Source organism: Mesoplodon bidens, assembly GCF_964165515.1.
Source record: "Mesoplodon bidens genome assembly, chromosome: 1".
In the NCBI taxonomy this organism is placed as follows: Eukaryota; Metazoa; Chordata; class Mammalia; order Artiodactyla; family Ziphiidae; genus Mesoplodon; species Mesoplodon bidens.
This window is the reverse complement of record NC_138176.1, coordinates 149,474,024-149,495,769: the sequence shown is the minus strand read 5'-3', so window position 1 is coordinate 149,495,769 and position 21,746 is coordinate 149,474,024. Positions and strand designations below refer to the sequence as shown.

The 21,746-nt window shown below is 45.0% G+C and overlaps 1 protein-coding gene across 7 annotated transcripts in view; it reads left to right on the top strand.

The window, feature by feature from the left end:
* Positions 1-21,746, top strand: part of TBC1D1 (TBC1 domain family member 1) — a 221,654-nt gene that overhangs the window by 164,232 nt on the left and 35,676 nt on the right. For all 7 annotated transcript variants that reach the window (XM_081238165.1, XM_081238167.1, XM_081238166.1 and 4 more), the window contains one exon: positions 20,354-20,539. In XM_081238165.1, coding sequence (XP_081094291.1) covers positions 20,354-20,539 — 186 coding nt within the window. The remainder of the gene's footprint in view (positions 1-20,353; positions 20,540-21,746) is intronic.

Here is a 21,746-nt window from a genome sequence, read left to right as displayed (position 1 = left end):
CAACTAGAGCCCGCATGCTGCAAACTACAGAGCCCACGTGCTCTGGAACCTGCACGCTACAACTAGAGAGAAGCCCACTCACCACAACGAAGAGCCCGTGCGCCATAGCAAAAGACCCCGCATGCCTCAACGAAGATCCCACGTGCCGCAATGAAGACCCGATGCAGCCAAAAGTGAAATGAAATGAAATAAATAAATAAATAAAAATCTTTTTTAAAAAAATAAATTTTTTATTTTTGGCTGTGTCGGGTCTCCGTTGCTGTGTGCGGCTTTCTCTAGATGCGGCAAGCGGGGGATAAGCTATTCTTTGCAGTGCGCGGGCTTCTCATTGTGGTGGCTTCTCTTGTTGTGGGGCACAGGCTCTAGGCACGTGGGCTTCAGTAGTTGTGGCATGTGGGTTTCAGTAGTTGTGGCACGTGGGCTCAGTAGTTGTGGCTTGTGGGCTCTAGAGTGCAGGCTCAGTAGTTGTGGCGCACGGGCTTAGTTGCTCCGTGGCATGTGGAATCTTCCCGGACCAGGGCTCGAACCCGTGTCCCCTGCTTTGGCAGGTGGATTCTTAACCACTGCACCACCAAGGAATCCTCATAAATAAATCTTAAAGAAAAAAAAAAGTACCATGTTCCATCATCTCTGATTGCTCTTTCCATACAACTAAAAACTTTTTCTGAAATTGTAATCAGTAGGTTAGTCCAAATCAGTATGTTCTATTTCTAAAATAACATAGTTTGTTAAAGTTTAAACTCTGTGGTTGAAGTCATTTTAAGGTTCCTGATAATATAATGTTTTGGTTTTTTCTGAAGAAGTAACGTCTCAATGATACGAAAAAAGCAAACATATCATGGTGTCTATTTGTGGTGGCATAGTGACCCGGGTCATCTCCCCACTAGAAGCCTCTCAGTGGAGGCTTTTGGCTTTTGCCTTCTTGGTCACCCATATTAATATCAGCTCCAGTCCACTGCCACAGTCCCTGGCTGTCCCACCCTCAACCTCTCACAGCTCCTTTGGTTGTGATCTATAATTTTGCTACCAGCTGTGGGTCAGAAATGGTTTCGTTATCATCCTTTTGCTACTTCATTCTTTCTGGAACGGTATAGTTCTGTCCCCATTGTCTTTGGCATGTGTGTCTGCACTGGTTTTTAGCTGAGACTACAGACTCTTGGATGGTGGGTAAAAGGGCTCTTTTGTTCACTTAAATACTTCATATTCCAATTATGATACCCTGAGTCTGTGGAGCTCAATAAAGTCTCCTTGATATTATTGGTAGCTTAAATTATTTGGAGCTTTTCATGTTGAAAGAAAAGGGGTTCTTAAGCCAATACCTCATTTTACAGATGAGAAGATTGAGGCTCAAGGACCATAATACCCACAGGAGCCTTCCTCTGCATTGTATTTAGGAATCATGTGCAGGGTCAGCACCCTGGAGTTGGCCGACCTCAGAGCATCCTGGTTACAGCCCTGGAGGGGGGTGGGTCTGGGCTGCGGGCTGCTGTGTTGCTTCCCACCTCTAGGACCTGGGGCCTACTACCTCCCCTCCTTCCTTCCTTTGTCAGAGAGGTGAGCTTTAACTGTCTCCTTCCATGAGAGGCAGTACTGCGTAATGAATGTGAGCTTGGGCCTAACTGAGGCAAAAGTGCACGCCCTGGGAAACCCTCACATGTCTGCCGGGCGGAGAGACAGGACCTGGGAATGTGATTTCATGTTTTGAATTGGAGTGACCTTTGGGAGGATATCCTGGAATCTCAGGTCTTCATTTATATCAAGACTCCTTCCTTGCACACCTGCCCTTTCTGAGTTGCCAGAGTTTTAAAAATGGGCCCTGTGGTCCTTTGTTTTCTTGTTGTGTCACGAGGCAGAATAAAGTGAAACTCAGTGCTACCAGATGACTCCCACTGTAATGAATATGCCTGCAAATGGCCCCTGGCCGCTTGAGGGAAAAAGGGTTGTGTTTAAGTTCAGAGAGAGAGATGATTGACTGGGTAGTCACTGTAGCATCCTGCTTAAGAGTGTGGATTTTTGAAAGATGGCTGTAAATTTTTAACTGTGGTAAAAAACACATAACATAAAATTTATCATAACCATTTTAAAGTGTTTTAGTTCAGTAGTGTTAAGTACATTCACATTGTTGTGTAATGGGTCTGCAGGACTTTTTAATCTTGCAAAACTGAAATTCTCTACCCATTAAACAGTAGCCCTCCATTCCTCCTCCCCCCACCCCTGCCAGCCATCATTCTACTTTCTGTTTCTAAGAGTTTGACTACTTCAGTTCCCTCACAGAAGTGAAATCATACAGTATTTGTCCTTCTGTGACTGGCCTGTTTCACTTAGCGTAGTGTCCCCAAGGTTCATCAATGTTAAAGTATATGATAGGATTCTTTCCTTTTTAATATTCCACTGTATGTACAGAGTACATTTTGTTTATCTGTCAATGGCTATTTAGGTTGTTTGTGTCTCTTGCCTGTTGTGAATAGTGATGCATTGAACATGGGTGTGCAGATATCCTTCCAAGAGCCTGCTTTCAATTCTTTTGGATATGTACCTAGAAATGGAATTGCTGGATCATAGAGTAGTTCTCTTTTTAATTTTTTGGGGAACTGCCATACTGTTTTCCATAGCAGGGGCACCATTTTCCACTCCCACTAGCCAGTGCTCAAGAGTTGCTAATTTCTCTACCTCCTCACCAACACTTGTATTTTTTGTTTCTTTTTTGAAGTGGACTTCCTAATGAGTGCGAAGTGATATCTCATGGCAGTTTTGATGTGCATTTCTCTGATGATTAGCGAAGTTGAAAATCTTTTCATATGCTTGTTGGTCATTTTTATATCACCTTTGGAGAAATGTCTATTGAAGCCCTTTGCCCATTTTTAAACTGAGTTCTTTGGTTTTTTGTTGTTGTTGAGTTGAAAAGTATGGATTTGAAAATCAGACTGTTCTGGGCTCTAGTCCTGGCTCCTCCATTTATGAGCTGTTTGACTAGAGGCAGTTGCCACGGAATCCTCAGCCGTCTCTTGGGTGTAGTAGTGGCACCCACTTCACAGAGTTAGGGACGTTGGGCAACCACTGAGGAAGGACCCAAGAAATGGGAGCTAGAGTGAAGACAGTCTGTTCCAGACAGAGTTTTGAAGGAAATAAGAACAGCTGCCTTCTCAGCCCCCTCCACAAATGGCAGCCGCTCTTTAATTCCACGCCCCACCGCCTTCCCTTTGACCATACCAGACTTTTAGGACAAGCAAAAGGATGTGCTTGGACAGTCAGAGGCTCAGTGGCGAATGGAAGACACTCATGTTGCCAAAAAGATCCTCTCTGGGCATCCTGGGAGGTGTGCTGGTGGTTTGCATGGTGGCTTCAGTTTTTCGGCAAACTGCATGTCATTGCCTGAAGTCACAGCCAGAGGAAACATGGAGTCCTTAGGCAGCAGTTTGATGTCCCTGCTCCACCCCAGGTGCACGCCTGTGGGGACAGGCCCCGCCTCACTGAGTGGCCCTGTGCTCTGAATTCAGAGGTGGAAAAAATGCAGGCCAAGAGTGCTGACAGACGCAGGGGTCTGGTTTCTTTTCAAACTCTCTTGATGGGAGAGACAAAAAGACCGGGAGTCCTTGTAAAGAAATTAGTCATAGGTGTTTCACTCTTCAAAATCGTCCCAGCAAAAGGTTAGACAACATGCAGCTTTCAAGTGGTCCTGGAGATTGGCAAGTGCAGTGAGGTGCAACCTGGCCAACTAAGCCCACAATTGCCAGGCTCCAGAGGGTAGATTTCCCCCTGTGCTGAAACCTTCCTTGGAGTTTAAAGCACCACTTTTAAGCAGAGTGTGCTGTGCTTGGTTTATCTGTGCTGTGCCAGGGTGTTTAAAAAAGTATCTGCCCTTCGGAGTGGCAGTTATGTAACTCTTTACCAAATTACTTTGTTTATTCACTCAGTCAGTTTCTCCCCTCTTTGTTTTGTCCTGTGCCCAGGTAACACCTCTCATTTCTTACTAAGGGAAGCGCTCTCAGTGTGCTAGGATTTGTCACGTTCAGTTATGGTCAGAGAATTTCAGATTGTTGCCCTCTTTAATGAGTTTTTTGGGCAAAATAAATTATGGTAATATTTAAGAAATTTGCTTACTACAAAATCAGCTTTCAAAGACCTTTTGAACTTGACCATGTCCACTTTAAGTTATATTATTTATAAATGCGTAGATTAAGTGTTTGAAATCTGTTGAAGTTTTGAATGAGTATCAGTGTACTGACTTTTAAGGGACAGAAGAAGCCTTCTCAGTGATCATGTAGTTTGCTTCCATTTTCTTTTTTTTTTAATTTTTTTTGATTTTTTAATAAATTTATTTATTTTATTTTTTATTTTTGGCTGCATTGGGTCTTTCTTGCTGTGCGCGGGCTTTTTCTAGCTGTGGTGAGCGGGGGCTACTCTTCGTTGCAGTGTGCGGGCTTATCTTGTTGCGGAGAACGGGCTCTCTAGGCACGCGGGCTTCAGTAGTTGTGGCTTGCGGGCTCTAGAGCACAGGCTCAGTAGTTGTGGTTCATGGGCTTAGTTGCTCCGCAGCATGTGGGATCTTCCTGGACCAGGGCTCGAACCTGTGTCCCCTGCATTGGCAGGCAGATTCCTAACCACTGCGCCACCAGGGAAGCTCTTGCTTCCATTTTCTAGTTGAAGACATCAAAGCTCAAAACTTTACTAATGCTGAAACCCAAGTTTCCCAACTGCCCAAGGTATGTGGATACCCAAGGAGAATGCTACTTCCCAAGTTGATTTCTTTCAGGATATGGGCCCTTATCCAGGCAGTGAGGCTGGGGTTTTCCACGTGGAAAGGTCACAATTTCCACATGTAACCCAATGAGCATTGTGTTGAGTTGGGGGGAGAATTGGGTTCACTATTTTAAACCTCTTATTTCATAGTGTGGACTTCCCCATCCCCTCTCCCCAGTAAAGCACAAAAGTATTTCCTAACTTTTAAGTCAGTGAGCTTCCTTTCATGGATTCTGACCTTAGATCATATCCAGATAAGCATTGTGTAATGGGATGGGTGGGGTTAGTTTTTTTTTTAGTCACAGATGCATGAGAGGCAGGAGGGAGGTTAGCAGACTTAGTAATGGGGCTTTTAGCAGTTCATCCCATCAGTGACTAAGTCAGAGTTCACTGAAGGACTGTTGTGTCCCTTCATGGACCACCTGTCCTGCCTTTGGGACCTTTCTTCCCGCTCTCCTTCTGACCTTTTTCCTTAGTCACACGTTCCTCTCTCCCCGGGCCCCTTTTAGAGACCTCTGCTTCCCATTCCCACTTTCTTCCCCTTTCCCAGCAATTCCCACCGAATGTTTTTGCCAGCTCTTCTCTGGGGATTACGGAGGACTGTGATGTGACCTTCTCATTTTTGATTATTTCTAGTTGAGTAGCTTCAAATGCTCCTCTGTGGGGATGAGTCCTCAGTGTGCCCGCCCTGCCTGACCCCTTCACATGGGCCTGGGGTCAGGATACCACCGTCTTGCTCCTACTGGGCGTGCCTCAGGGCTTTAGACCCTGGCCCCGTTGTGATGGTTGTAAAGGGTGGTTGCGGACCCAGGCGGTGACAGTGCGGTGCTGACAACAGTCCAGAATCCACGTTTACATCTTCAGTGAAAATCCAAGCAAAGACCCCTGTGAGCACTTATCTTTGGGAGCTGGGGTTATAGGTAACTTTTTCTTTCTTTGTTTTCGTATTTTTATTGTCTCTAATTTCTCTGCAAATCAGTTAAAATATTACTCTTTTCATGGGGAAAGAAAAAAAACCAGTCACCATTCCTGAAAACCCTCGCCTGAGCTGGAGGGTAAAAAATAGGGCTTCCCTTCTTGAAAATCAGCATCTTACCATCTTACCGGTCCCTCTGAGACTGGACACCGTGGAGGCCGCTCTCGGCCTCCTCTCTCCTTCCACGGCTCCTCTTAACCGTCCCCGCCCCTCCTCCACTGCCCCTGAGTCGGCTCTCAGGCCTCCGCGGCTGCAGCGGCTGATGCTTGTGCCTTGCAAAATGGCTCTCTCTATACCTCAGTCTTTGGCATCCTGTCATCAAGGACAATAATGTTGTTTTCAGCGAAAGTCCAAAATTTACATACAGGATCCATCCCCTGCCAGTGACGGGATGAAGGAGATTTAGTGTGTGTCATTTAATTAGCATGCGGAGATTCTGAGTGCCAAGTCGCACACAGAGTGCTGTACAAGGAATTGATCTGAAAGTGGATTTAATGCTAGATACAGGAGCATGAAGTGTAGTCAGGGAGACAAATACATACCGAGGGAGAAAAAAGGATGGAAACTGCTGAGTATGACTATAGCCAAGTTCAGGTTTGAATTGGAAAGCTGTGGCTGCCGAGGGGAAGAGCCTTTTAAACTCCCCGGAGGATTTCTCTAATTGTCTTGTGTTGATGCAGTGCTGTTTTGTGGCATAAGCCTCAATGATTTGGGGGTTATAACTTTGTCCGGATAAAGTGATCCTTTTCCACCCCAAGCTTTATAAGTATTATGTACAAATTAAATACACAAAATCTATCCATCTATATTATAAATGTGTGACAGAAACTATGTCTTAAATCTTGATTCTTTCACAAAACCTTAATGCTTTCTTGCCTTGAATGTATTTTCTCCGATCTTACATGGAAAACCTGTGTTTGTCTCATGTCTTGAGTCTACGGAGTTGTTGTTCTTTTTTTCTCCGTTGTCTTATGGGTTGTTCAAGCGATTTTAATGGGAAGGTGGGCTCATAAAGCAGGCACTGGCGTACACTCTGAGATTGTCTGAGGACTTGGAAGCACGTGTTTGTTGAGTGTGTGCCCAGGTGGTGCCCTGCAGCTTGTTGGTTGGAAGAAGCATTCCAGATCTGCTTCTTGCAGCAGGGTAGATCAGGTCCTGCATTGACAAGGAAGTAGGCAAGGTGAGGAAGCAGGATAAAAGGTAGTCTAGGTGACAGTCCACTTCTAAGTCCAGTCCAGGACCTGGCTTATAATAGAAGCCACATGGCAGCGCAGAGCAGTAGCTGTGTTCGTGACACAGATGGCAAGTTCAAGCAGATCCCTTGTTCTGGTCTCCAGGTCTCCCCTCCCCCTTAAAAAAAAAATCTGGATTTTGCCAATCCACCAAGACTCAAAAGACCAGCCTATTCCTTTAGGTCATAATAAAGCCTTGTGCTCTCAAACCTTTTCATTTTTTTCTTAGCTACTGACCTTTTTTAAGGAAACTTTACAGAGGCCCTGTAAAACATTAAATCAGACCTGCTATGCTGAAATGGAGTGGAGGAGAAATTTAGAACCACATTTGCTCCTGCTGTGGGCTGAGTGTTTACGTCTCCCCTAAATTCATATGTTGAAGCCCTAATACCCTGTGTGTTGGTATTTGGAGGTGGGTCCCCCTCGGTGAGGTAACTAAGTTTAGATGAGGCCATGAGCGTAGAGCTTCCATGATGGGATTAGTGTCTTCCTTCCTGATAAGGAGACCAAAAAAAAAAAAAAGAAGAGACCAGAGTTCTTTCTCTGCCATGTGAGGGTGCAGCAGACCGGAGAGAGGGCCTTCCCCAAGCGCCTGACTGTGCAGGTGCCCTGATTCTGGACTCCCAGCCTCCAGAACTGTGAGAAACGAGTGTTTGTTGTTTAAGCCACCCAGTCGATGGTATGTTGTGTTAGCGGCCTCAGCTAAGCCCACTCTGCCCCCCGCCTCTCTCCTGGCCCCCCTTGTGGCCTTTGCTGACACGTCCTGAGATACAGTTCGGAAGCCAGCGCTCCGTAGTGCAGCCACGTCACTCTCACCAGGCCGCACTGTGACCCGCCTAACACCCTGTGCTGTGGTCCGGGGGGATTTGAGGGTGAGAATGATGGTTTCCTCCTTAGGCTTCTTTTCACTTGCCCAGTAGAACTGAGGCACAGAAAAGCCCCTGAGACCGCACACACCTTGCGCCGCGGGTGGGGTGCCTGGGGCTGTCCTGCTGGGAGGCCAGGAGGTCCTGGAAGCCGTGCGGTAAACAGATGAGTTGCTTTTGTGCAGATGGTTAAAGAACACGAGCTGAGCAATTGTGATCTTAGCTTTTAGTAGTGTATTTTTCTGTTTGTGTTGAGTGACTCCTGGGTCTATGTTTCTGACTATTTATGTTCATATCTGGAAGTTCTCTGGAAGGAAATTTATTATCACTGTAACAGTGTGGGTAGTCTATCTGGGTCAGCAGGGAGGGACCATTCTCTGAATGCATTTCTTAAGAAATGGTATTAATTTTAGTTTAAACAGTTGCCTTCGACAAAGAGAAAAACAAGATTTGGCTAGTGTTTGAAAAGCAAGGTATGTTACATTTAAAATTTTTATTTAATGGTCAGATCATCTATAATGGATGGAGTCATTGCTGAATTAATTTGAAACAATTTATTTAAAAAGGATCCCTGGGGCTTCCCTGGTGGCGCAGTGGTTGAGAGTCCGCCTGCCAATGCAGGGGACACGGGTTCGTGCCCCGGTCTGGGAAGATCCCACATGTCGCGGAGCGGCTGGGCCCGTGAGCCATGGCCGCTGAGCCTGTGCGTCCGGAGCCTGTGCTCCGCAACGGGAGAGGCCACAACAGTGAGAGGCCCGCGTACCAAAAAAAAAAAAAAAAAAAAGGGATCCCTGTTCCCAAGTGTTATATAATGTGAAACCACCAATTAAGGTAAACCTAAATAGTATAACCTATTAGGTTATACTAAAGTAAGTGTTCCAGTCGTCGAAGACTCAGGATACCGGGTCCCACCCCAGAGTGTGTGATCTAGTAGGTCTAGGCGAGGCCAAGAATTTGCACTTCTGACAAGTGACCAGGTGATACGGATGTTACTGGTCGGCAGACCTCACTTTGAGAACTACTCCCGTGGACTGAACCCGTGGCCTGGGTTCTGGTGATGGTGATCCCATGTGCTGGTTTGGGCAGTGGGGTCAGGAAGACATCTCACCCTCAACACCCACAGTGAGGTCCAAGCAGGGTGGGCTTGGCCAGCAGCTGTCGTCATGGAGAGTCAATCGTGTAAGTGACGCATGTTGGGTGGTCTGACCCCTTTAAAAAGAATCCGTGTGGATGAGATCGAAGGGCTGAGGTAGCAGCTGGGGCAGATCGCCACGTGGTTAACGCTCTCGGAAACAGAACTTACTGACTGGTCATTTTTTCACCTCTTCTCTAGAGCTTCTGTAGGATGGCAGTCTTGCTTCACTAGCACAGGAGGCCTTCACTGTCTGACCAGACTCGTTTCTCACTCTCTGCGTGCTCTCCCCCCACCTCACCCCACCCGCACTTTTCCAGGGTCGTGTGGAACTGCTCGAAACTCCCCAGGAACTCACCACGGTGGGCTGTTTTAATTCCCTCCCTTCACAGGGGGTGGCCTTCCTGGGCACGCTGCAGGACTTAGGACGTGACCAGTCCCTCCACCACTGCCCCTTGCCCACTCCCCACGGAAGGGGCAGACTAGGGTCACCTCTCCTACAGGTGGGTCTTCCATCATGGCCCTCTGCGCTTACTTTGGCCACCCCTGTGGGCTCCTGTCCTGCCACTTGTCACACTGTCACCCCTGTCATGGTGGCCTCCTCAGCTGTCCCCTTGGGGGACAGAAGTTGGTTTCATTTCATCATTGTTCTCGGGATGAACTAAACGATTGTTTGGTCCGAGAGGTGATCTACACCTTAGTGTGTAATGTGTCCTATAAAGCTTTATATATAAAACGTTGTGTATCTACCTAAATGTCAGATATCCACATATCTCCATATAGATAGATGTATGTAAAGTTTATATAAAGTTTTAAAATCGTTTTTCATGAACTTGAGAATAAAACTGTCAAAAAGAGCTGAGCCCCAGTCACATGGGCCTGGAATTGTGTGCCACATGGGGGCATCACTTGTTTCCTCCTCCTTCGGTGCCTGTTTTTCCTTGTTCCCTTCGCCTAGACTGTCCCCTTTGACTTCTCTCCCTTCTGCTTCACCTTTCCCAAGATGCTGCAGGGCTGCCCTGACCTCCTGCTTCTCTGAGCTGCTCTGGCGTTATCGTCTGTGCTCAGGGCAGTGATTGTCAGCCCCAGGGATGCCGTTCTCAGACTCTTAGAGGCTCGGCTGAGGTTTGCCTCGGTGCTGAGGGAGCATAAAGGACCTGGCAGGGAGTGACAGGAGGAGACTTCCCAGACGTGACCTTGGAGCTGAGCTCTGGAGGAGGAAGTCAGCCACACAAAGAAAGGCCAGAAGGGCAGCCCAGCCGCTGTAAGAGTGGCTGGGCCTCTCCAGTGCTTCCTGCCTCTTGTGACCACAGGTCCTGGACACTCTAAGGTGGTGACCAGGACAACACTGTTATTTTCTTCGTAGAGAGTACGTGTCTGTCTTCCCCAGTATCCTTCAGTAAACCAGTTTTCTTTTTTATCCCCAGCCCCAGTCTGACTGTGGAGAAGTCTAAACAGCACAAAGATTTTGCCAGGTTTAGATTAAAAGAGAATAATGAGGATAAGAGCAGTTCAGCACATACCCCTGGCCGAGTACCCCTGGTGGAGCACTGCTGTCTGTGCTCTCAAGGGTTCTCATTTCATCCCTGCATCAGAGCCGTGGGACGTGGATGCTGTCATCGACTGTGGTCTCTGGATGAGGAGGCCGAGGCACGGAGCGGTCAGGGCCGTGCTGCTCTCCAGGTTGCTCAGTGGCAGCACAGGTGGAATAAGGGCCTTCTTTCCCCCTTCTGTGTTCATTCCCATCGCCCCGAGGCACTGAGATGAGCCAGTCCGGCTCCACCAGCAAACCAGCTCCATGTCTCAGGCCTTGGTCACCGAGGCTGTCACAACAGTCCTCACTTACTGGGCGGTGGTGAGGGTGAGATGTGTGGCTACTTGTAAAGCACGCTGCCTGGCACAGAGTAAGTGCTCGGGGTGAACTATTTGAGCCTCACTTTCCCCATTGGGAAGGGAAGGGGGATTGAGCTGAGTCATCTTCCAGTGCCCCTTTCAGCCCTACGTTTTCGTGCTCGTGTGGGTGCTGACGATTTCCCTCACAGGCCAGGGGAAGGAAGGAGAGTGAGCAGGGGGGGTCCCCTGGGGGCAGGCCTGGGTCCTGGACTCACCCCCTCTCCTGTCCTGGTGGCCCTGACCCAAGGGCCTTCGGTGGTGGTGGCTCTTTTCCACCTCAACGTGTCTCGTAAAACTGCAGGAACCACAATTTGAAATTCAAGGTTATATAAGTGGTAATAGAATAGATCAAACTATGACGAAGACCAGCATTTCATATGCCGACTGAGGCTGAATGTTCCTCTTTATAGTTTTATTGTCTTTAATCAAGAAACGAGAGCCCTGACCTTCGGCCCTCCCAAAAAGTACAGCATCATCCCCTTTGCAGATACAAAAACAAATGCCATTCATTTCAAAGGATAATTTTTTTTTTAATTTATTTTGGCTGCCAGGGGTCTTCATTGTGGCACGCGGGATCTTTAGTTGTGGCATACGGACTCTTAGTTGCAGCATGCATGCGGGATCTGGTTCCCCCACCAGGGATCAAACCCGGGCCCCCTACTTGGGGAGCGTGGAGTCTTACCCACTGGACCACCAGGGAAGTCCCTCTCAAAGGATAATTTTATCCAGTGCACTAAATAAAACTTCATGTGTCTACAGCCTTTTCTTGGTTCTTTTCAAGCTTATGTAGGCCTTGACTTTCCCAGGCACTACCTCCCCCCACGGGGGTGCTTCTTGCCTGTGCTCCCAGCTCAGCCCCGGAGGGAGGGAGGAAGCCGGGGGCGCTGTTGGCTGCCCCCCCCCCGGCTCCCCAGGAGCACCCACTGTGCGCCTTCCCTTCAGTCATCTTCTCCGTGCCTCTGTCTGGCTCTTCTCCCTGGGTTTCCCCCCACCCCCCCCCCCGTCCCCGCCCTGCGCCTTCCTGCTTCCCCTAGAGCTGTGAGCTGTTGTCACAGCTCCTCGCCAGGCTGAGTCCAAAACGCATCTTAATAGAGCCTTGGAAACTCACCCCAGATGGCTAATTTGGGACGGCATAGGGATAAAGATCTGCAGGGCTCTTGCTGCTGTTTTTAGTTTCTGCATTTCTTGTCTGTTTTCTTAAAAAAAACTTGTGTGCCTGCCTCCCCATTACATCCCCTCACCACCACCACCCCGCTGCACCCCGTCTCACGCAGAGTTAGTCTCGCTCTTCTGTCTTCAGAGCTTATCCCCCAACCCTAGCACTTTTTTTTTCACATTGTTTCATAATAGCCCTTCACTTGTCGGACCCACCAAGCTCTCCATTCCCTGCTGGCCGGGATATCTTTCCAACGCTAAAGAATGCGTAAATGAAATACATTTTCTTTTGAAAACTGTAAAAACCCCAAATCTTCCATAATTCCCACTAATTAATACCTAAAGTAACCAGGCAGTCATTGCTGTCTGTAATCTGGGCCTGACCATATTCTTCTCTTCTGTTTGCACGGGCACCATCTGGTCATTAGCAGAATGGGTCCGTGCATGATAGCTGACATTCACCTGCATGCCTTGTGATGCTGCTCCCTTTACCAGACATGGCGCCCGTCATTTCCACCTGTCTGAATTTTTACTTGTCCTTAAAGAACCACTACCAGTTCCTAAAACCTGATGCTGATAAGAAGAATGATAGCTGACATTTTATTGAATGCTTGCTATGTGCCAGGCTTATCTTTTTTTCCACATGTTTGCCTAATTAATGCTCACACTAATCCTCTGAGAGGCACTAGAATGCAGATTTTGCAGATGAGGATACAGGTATAAGGTGTTCAAGCCACCTGTTTGAGGTTAAGTAGCTAGATGAGTGGTGGAGCAGGGATTTGATCGCAGGTATCTGGCTCCAGGGCCTATGCCCTTGACCTGATACACAGGAGAAATTCATTTTCTTTGCTGAACTTCTAGAATACTTTCTTTGTATTTCTCAGCACTTGTGTACTTCTCCCAATCACCCTGTTTGTTATTTGAGGGACTGTGGCATATTCATATCTGGATTTCTAGCAGCAGGTGAAAAAAACTTAAAAATATTTCTTTTAAAGAAAGAATGTGGGCTTCCCTGGTGGCGTAGTGGTTGAGAGTCCACCTGCCGATGCAGGGGACCCAGGTTCGTGCCCCGGTCCAGGAAGATCCCACATGCCGCGGAGCGGCTGGGCCCGTGAGCCATGGTCACTGAGCCTGTGCGTCCGGAGCCTGTGCTCCGCAACGGGAGAGGCCACAACAGTGAGAGGCCCGCGTACCGCAAAAATAAAAATAAAAATTAAAATTAAAAAATAAAAAAAGAATGTTGGGCTTCCCTGGTGGCGCAGTGGTTGAGAGTCCACCTGCCGATGCAGGGGACACGGGTTCGTGCCCCGGTCCGGGAGGATCCCACATGCTGCGGAGCGGCTGGGCCCGTGAGCCATGGCTGCTGAGCCTGCGCATCCGGAGCCTGTGCTCCGCAACGGGAGAGGCCACAGCAGTGAGAGGCCCGCGTACCGCAAAAAAAAAAAAAAAAAAAAAAGAATGTTATTATTTAAAAATCATGTTTTCCTGTAGCTAGACCATCATATAATGCAACTGTAGAAAAATAGCGAGGTTCTTGTTTTTGGGTTATTTTCCATAAAACATCCAAAGCAGTCAGAGTAGAGTGTAGAGAGATCTCGGGTAAATGAATCTGTTTGTTTATGACTTTTCCATGTGCCGCTGCTGTTTCCCAGGCACGGGATACGGCAGGGACCGCAGAAATCTCTGCTCTCCTGGCATCTATGCTCCGTTGTAGTAGAGGTAAAGTTTGCACTTTGTAAACAGTTTGACAGCATTCATTCGAGGACTGCCTGTTTCTCTCTTAAATCTACACATTCATTTTACTTTGTTTTTTTAAGAAGTTTTCTTCAGCTGTTGGTAACAACAGATGCTGCAGATGTTAATCCTTGCTGTTGTTAACTTTTCTCCAGAGATTTAATGTTCAGTTTTAATTCTTGTTTCCAAGGCCTATTCATGTTGTTCAAACAGAAGTTTGAGAATAACTGAAATTTTAAACGTTTTCTTTTTCTCCTGGCATGGGAGACCAGGATTTTTCAGGAGGGATGGCGAGAGTTTTAAACTGCTCTGTTGTGGGATAACAGAAAAAAGCGGCATATTGGAGAATAAGGATCTGTCTCTTCATTTTCTTCCTGGGGCTCCTCTTTCTTACAGGGCACCTGACGCATGATTTAATGTCGTATCTTTAAAGGGAGGAGAACTGCAGTTCAACCTTGGTATCAGTGTCTTGTGAAAGCACAGGAAAGGAGCCCTGTATTCCAGACTTTGCAGAGCCAGAGGCTGGACAGATGTGAGGCCGTGTGCGTGTTCCTTTTCCTCCTGCCCCGTCACACCAACAGTGTGATGTCACGCTCTTCCCCACACACGCGTGTGCAGGGAGAACACAGCAGTTGGAGAACAGTTCGGCATCTGCGATACTGACACACCAGCAGAGGTCATATTTATGACTCTATTGAGAATGTCACAGCAGTGATTTAGATGCAGGCAGGTGTCTCTTAGGGCCCCTGAATTATGGCTGGTTTTAAAATTCTTAGAACCCACTGAAGGCCATTGTTTCTGAGAGTCTACGTAATTTAAGCCTTCTACATCCTGTCATTACAGGAGATGTCAGAATAGTAAAAGCCAATCCCAGGCTGACCTGTTCCTGCAACCCTGTGGTTTTGTGGCTCTGCAGACTTTATAAAGCTGGCTGTCGGTGCCTGTGGTCCCCACAGTTGGGGCAGTTGGCGGTGAATGTCATCTCTCACATCTTGCCCTGAGGGACTGGAACCCAAAAGGTGTACGCATTTACCGAGGTTTACAAAGAGGGGTGGGGCAGCCCCCTGCTCAGCCTCTGCTGCACTAAGGCGCGCTCTTCCACCTGAGCCTCTGGCTGGCTGCCTCTCAGCAAGAATAGAAGTCGAGGACAGAAGCCAGAGCCCCGCTGTTGTTCTGGAGAATATCAGAAACAGCAAAGCCTTTCTTAGACCACTGAGCACATCACATCCTGGGTACATATGAGGGACTCAACAAATACTAGTGTAAATGGCTTAGGAATTATCCAAGTTAAAACAGTGAACATATTTATTATTAGAACAAGGTTCTCAGTCAACAGCTGTCCAACATTTTCACGTTGTTATCCTCACCCTGCCCCTCCATTCAACCCCCTGTGTACATGAGTACACATCTCATAAGGCTGCACCCCAAACACGTATGCACACGCACATGTGAAAGAGGACTGATCACAGAGCTGTAGCCTTGTCCCATATCTGGGTCTTTTGGCATTGATAAGATTAGCCGGGCCACATTTAGAATAAACAGATATTTAACTATCCCCCTCTTGTAAATTACTAACTACTTTGTAACTAGGCTACTCTTAATATGAACAAAAGATAGTATATTTTTTAAAATTGTTAATTATAGACTATAACATCCGTAATTGTTACCACATAAAATAAACTTGGGCAAAGGGGATATATTTTACCCCTTCCCAGGGTTTAGGAGAGAGTAAGTGATTGGTATTTTATTCTGATTCAGGTTCTCACTGGGGATGATTTTGTTCCCCCTTCTCCCCAGGGGACATTTAGCAATGTCTGGGCATTTTTGATTGTCACTGCTGGCATGGGCGGATATTATTGTCGTCTAGTAGGTAGTGCCCAGGGATGCTGATAAACATGCTACAGTGCACAGAACAGTCCCCCATGACAAAGAATTAGCCAGCCCAAAGCGTCAGTAGTGCTGGGATAGAGAAACCCTGCTGTAAATTGTTAGGTTTATTTGCTGACCTTTACAGTGGATTAGCCTTTATTTAGTTAATTCAGAGGTGAAGTTAGCACCAGTGCTCCTAATCCATCTTTGTATTCTGCAATGGGCCTTGGTACCCTGACCAAGATTGGGATGAGCTCTGACCATGTGTGAAGGCCTGAATTCAGGCAGCTGACAGCAGCATTTGGACTGGGTTCTAGCAGTCACAGCGAAAGAAAGTGAAGAGCTGTCATGATAATAAGTACATAAGGTCACGTGAGGGAGTGAAGAGTAAAAATGTGATGTGGAGCCCGCTGTTCTGAGTATGTTTTGAGACCAGCAATAGTGGCATCACCTGGGAACTTAATGGAAATGCAGACTCTTAGGCTCCCCTCAGACTGAGTCAAAATCTGCATTTCAGCACGATACCCACGCGATGTTTGTGCATCTGAAAGTTAGAGGCACTGGGTAAGCATTTTTTACTTTGGAGGAAAGTATACCTTGGTTCAAATTGTGGCTCTGACTCTTAGCAGAGGTGTGACCTTGACCGTGTTACAAAACCTCACTGCACCTTAGTTATTTCGGCTGTAGAAAGGGGATAACATCACCTATCTCATGAGGTGGTTGTGACACCTCTCATGTGGTTGTGATGGTTTACCATCTTTCAACAGCCAAGATGGGAAAAGAAGAAAACAAAACAAAAAATAAAGGGAAAGGGCTCAAGTAGAAGACTTCAAGCTGCAGAGTAGATTAAATAAGATCTGTGCCGAGGACCCATCACATGGTGAGAGCTCAACGAACTGAGCCGTGATTAATAATAAGAAAAAGAAGGCAAAAGTAGAGAACCCTAGGGAGGCAGTTTATGTCTTAAACCTCTCAGTCGTCATCACCAAACAATGCTTGGACTCTTTGCAGATCTAATTTCTCTGACTAGGAAAATAGCAAAACCTGGAGCTTCATAAGCTTCTATAGACTGTGGTTCTTGTCATCAGCTTAGTTGGCAGAGAGTAAGTAGATCCAGGGGCCAAACAGCCAAAACTCCTAGACGTGTTCCATCAGCCCAGCCTGAGGCACAGCTGCTCTGTTTATTGCCCTGCAGTTTGAAAGTTAACGTAGTAGGAATTTTCAAGACACGCGGGAGGAGAAAGGCTGAGGCAGACAGGAAAGATGCAGTTTGAGGAAGGAGGCTAGGAGAGATGAGCCCTCATCTTACTGGCAGGGTTTAAGAATGGGAAGGAGTCTCCAGATTAAGTCCACCCGATGCTCTGTTGACGGGACGGTCCCTGGGTTCTTCCTGTTATACACGTGAAGGTCCGTTGAAATGCTGCTCTAACCACCACTCCTGCGCCTGCCACATCGGCCCTGACAGCTCACAATAATCACTTTTTGGGAACAAGAATCTTTTACGAACCAGAGGGAGTGTAAATACTTCCAGTATGAGATAAAACAGAACTTGAATCATAACTGCAGGGTCCAGCAGAGTTTCAACAGCCAAGATGGTAAAAGAAGAAAACAAAACAAAAACAAAATAAAGGGAAAGGGCTCAAGTAGAAGACTTCAAGCTGCAGAGTGAGATTAAATAAGAATACTGACTAAAGTTCCTTTTGAAAAAGAGATTAATTTAGACTATATTGTGTTCAATAGTGAGTAATCCTGAGTATACAGGTTGTGAGGGGTGACTTGTCTTCTAAGTGTTTTGCAAGAGAACATTTTTTAATCTTTGATTTAAATCAGAACAGGTTTGCATTTTCTTTAATTTTTTGATTATAAAAATGTTTATTATCACACATTTAGAAAATATAGGAAATACAAAGAACAGCAAGCACACCAAACCCAGTACCTACCTATCTCTTCTTTTATTCAACAATTATTTATCAAGCATCTGCTGGGTGCCAGGGACTGCTTGGTGTTGGACAGACCCCCGTCAACAAGGTGGCAAGGTTCTAGCCTTCTCAGAGCTTACAATGTTGAGTGACTAAATTTTGATGCGTTTCCTTCCAGTATTTTTTTCTGTGCCCTTAGTGAATATGTGGTAGCAAACAATAAGAGCTAATGTTCACTGTATTACTGTGTGTTGGACCCTGTTTTAGGTGGTTTGTATGGTATGTATTAACTCAATCCCTATAACACCACTATGAGGGAGGTGCTGTTATTCCCACTTAACAGATTGGGAAATTGAGGCACAAAGAGGTTAAGCAACTTGCTAAAGATCACAAAATCCATAAATGCAGAGTCTCGATTAAAAACCAGGCAGCCAGGCTCCAGAGCCTGACCTATTAATCACGGAACTGTACTGCCTCTCGTAATACTTATAAAATTGAGTTCATACAATATAGACAATTTTAATTCTTGCTTTTATATTGACCATTACACGTGAGCATCCTCCTGTAACGTGCATAAACGGTCTATTTCTTACCTCCAAAAGAAGTAGAATTTTAATTCATTTGTTTAACAGGGTCATAATGAAATAAACATAAATAAAAATGTGATGATAAGCGTTTAAATGCTTACAGAGATTATAAGGCATTCTTAATAGCTTATCATTTGTTTAAAGATCCTGTACTTTCAAGAGGAGTTAAGATGGACAAGTTACATTAGGAAATTAAACATTTTGTAGCTTGTACTTGATTTCATAGCAGGAAAACAAACCCAGCTTTTGATAAAGAGCAATGGTGATGACTGTTCTATAAATTAGTCATAACATGGAATTGTGTTGGAGATGTTGAATGGAAGAGATAGTGTATTGTCTTACGGGGGTGGGGGTTGTGAGACTCAGGTTGCCTGTACGGGGCTTTTCACGGCATGTGTTAAGAATGCATTGTGTCAGATGAGGTCCACTTGTGTGTGGGGACTTCGCTAGTTTCATAGTGAACCGGTGGGATGGTCTCTGTGCGTGTCCGTCAGGTATTAGTGAGATACAACAACACTGTACCAGCATCAGAGTGTCTGCAGTTGGGAAAGCCACAAATTCCTGAACTGTAAAGAGATTTCAACTAAGAAATAGAAATTTGAAAATTGATGGCATAGGAAACATTTGAATTGTAGGCATATCTAAATTGTAGGGGTATCTACAGAAAGCATGAACTTACTCATTGTCTCACCGTGGGCAAATTACTTGGCTTCTCTGAACCATAGTTTTCTCTTCAGGCTAATACTTGCTTTCTGGAGTTGGCATCAGGATGAAATGAGTCTGTCCATATAAAACACCTGGCATGGTGCCCAGCACTTGGTAGAGGATTTATTAATGGTCACAGTTACTCTTGGCTGTTAAGTAAGTTTTAATCTTTTTTTTAAAACACCTAGCCTTATATACAACACAGTGGTTAAGAATGTACATAAAAGCCAGACTGCTTGGGTTCCAACCCTGGCTCTACGATTTTCCAGCTGTGTGGCATTGGGCAAGGCACGTGAACTCCTGTGCTTTAGCTTGCTTCTCTTTAAAACTGAATAGTTACAGTACCTACATGTTAGGGTGGTTGAGTGTTAAACAAATTATTATATATAAAACCCTCAGAACAGTCTGGTATAGAGCACTGTATGAATGCTTGCTGTTGTTATCAATAATACACTCATTAACTCAGAAGAAGATAAAGTATTATACCTTACAAAGTAGATATCTTTGAACATTTCCTCAGCTGATGCGACTTTTGCTTATTACTATTTGATGTATAATTTGTTTGATGTTTGTGGCTCAGGTGTAGTTTTTTCAGTGCATATTAAAACTTGATTTTTAAATTTGGTGATACCATTGTGTAATATCTGAATGAGCAGAATTTTCTGATCAGGCACTATGTTTAAATATAAATTTTTATTGAAAAATGACCATTCTGGATGTGGTATATATGTGTACAATGGAATACTATTCAGTCATAAAAAAGAATGAATTTTTGCCATTTGCAGCAACACGGATGGACTTGGAGGGGATTATGCTAAGTGAAATAAGTCAGACAGAGAAAGACAAATACTGTATGATCTCACTTATGTAGAATCCAGAAAATACAACAAACAAGTGAATATAACAAAAATGAAGCAGACGCACAGATAGAGAACAAACTAGTGGTTATCAGCGGGGAGGGGGAATGAGGGGGAAGAGGAATAAGGGCTACAAACGATTATGTATAAAATAAGCTACAAGGATATGTTATACAACACAGGGAATATAGCCGATATTTTATATTAACTATAAATGGAGTATAAGCTTTAAACATTGTGAATCACACAGATTAGAAAACAAACTTATGGTTACCAAGGGGGGGAGGAAGAGTGGGATGAATTGGGAGATTGGGGTTGACATATATACACTAATATGTATAAAATAGATAACTAATGAGAACCTACTGCATAGCACAGGCAACTCTACTCCGTGCTCTGTGGTGACCTAAATGGGAAGGAAATCTAAAAAAGAGGGGATATATATATGTATAACTGATTCACTTTGCTGTAGAGCAGAAACTAACACAACACTGTAAAGCAACTATACTCCAGTAAAAAATTAATTAATTAAAAAAATAATTGTAAAAATTGTGAATCACTGTATTATACACCTGTAACTTATATAATATTGTACAGCAACTGTACTTCACTTAAAAAAAAACAAAATAGGAAGAAAAAGGGAAAAAAAGAAAAATGACCATTCTGAAATGTCCTTTTTCCTCCTCAGATTATTCAGAGCTGGGAGAGCTTCCCCCACGATCTCCTCTAGAACCAGTTTGTGAAGATGGACCCTTTGGCCCTGTCCCAGAGGAAAAGAAAAGGACATCTCGTGAACTTCGAGAGCTGTGGCAAAAGGCCATTCTACAACAGATACTGCTCCTCAGGATGGAGAAGGAAAATCAGAAGCTGCAAGGTTGGTTTGCCATTTTTTATATTTAACAGGCCTGATGTTGATTTAATTGGTCCTGACTCTAAAGTGAAGCATATCAGACATAATTGTGTTATTCCTTAAAAAAAAAAAAGGAAGAAGAAAAAGGCAAGGTACTCTAACATACATACATACACACATGCATATTAAATACCTGTTACTTTTCCAAAGCAAAGTTAGTACTTTTCACTTTCTGGAGATTTAATGATAATCTCGCCAATTATATTAAATTAAATCTTCTGAGAGACATCCTTCAAGTGTAAGCTTTAACTCTCTGAAAAGTGTTTTTTGTTTTCCTCTTTCTCTCCCCCTGCTTTGTCCTCAGCCGTAGTCTTTGCCTGGTACTAGGTATGAACTGATCCTACCTAAATCATTAAAGTTCATAACCTCACTCTATGTGTGTTTTTAGTGAGTGGCAGGCAGCCTGAAAAATAGAGAACTAGACTCCAAGTTAGCTGAGCTCTACCTGTACTGATAACAAAGTTTTATAAGGACAGACTCATTTAATCCTGGTGACAACTCTAGAAGGCAGGTATAGCCTGAAGAGGAAACTAATGCTCAGAGAAACCCAGGGTTATGTTAGTGTCAAAATAAGCCATGAACTTTGAAAGTTTAGATTCTGTTCATTTCCTGTTTCCATGGTCATTTGAACCAATAAATATTATTTGCAAAGTAGCTAAGGAGCTGAGTTGTATGTACCCTGGGTGGTATACTGCAAAGAGCACGGGTCTTGGAGTGCAGAGAGCTGCCTGGATATAAAATAAGGAGGATTTTGGTTGGGAAATCTGAACATACTCTTTAAAAGGGAGGCTATACAAGTAGTACATGGTGGCCCTGTCCAGAGCAATTTTGGAATTAACTTCCTCCTTGATTGCAGAGCTTCATCTTTTATTGTGATGTCTGTATAGAGCTGAAAGTTAAGACACCAAATCTGGTGAATAAGGTTCATTGTCCATATAAGTATGTCATCTTTGACCAAAAACAAGAGTCAAGTACAAAGTAATAAGACCTTTTGATAAGAGGGTAGTTGAACAGTTGGAATTGTCTACTTATGGGTATAGTGGGCTCTCCAGTACCCAGTATTGAAGCTGAGAGAGACGGCTCATCCCATGAGGCTGCTATGGAAAGGGATGCCATGGTGAGGGGAGTTTAGAGCAGTGAATGCTAAGTTTTCTTCCAAGTCTATTTTTCT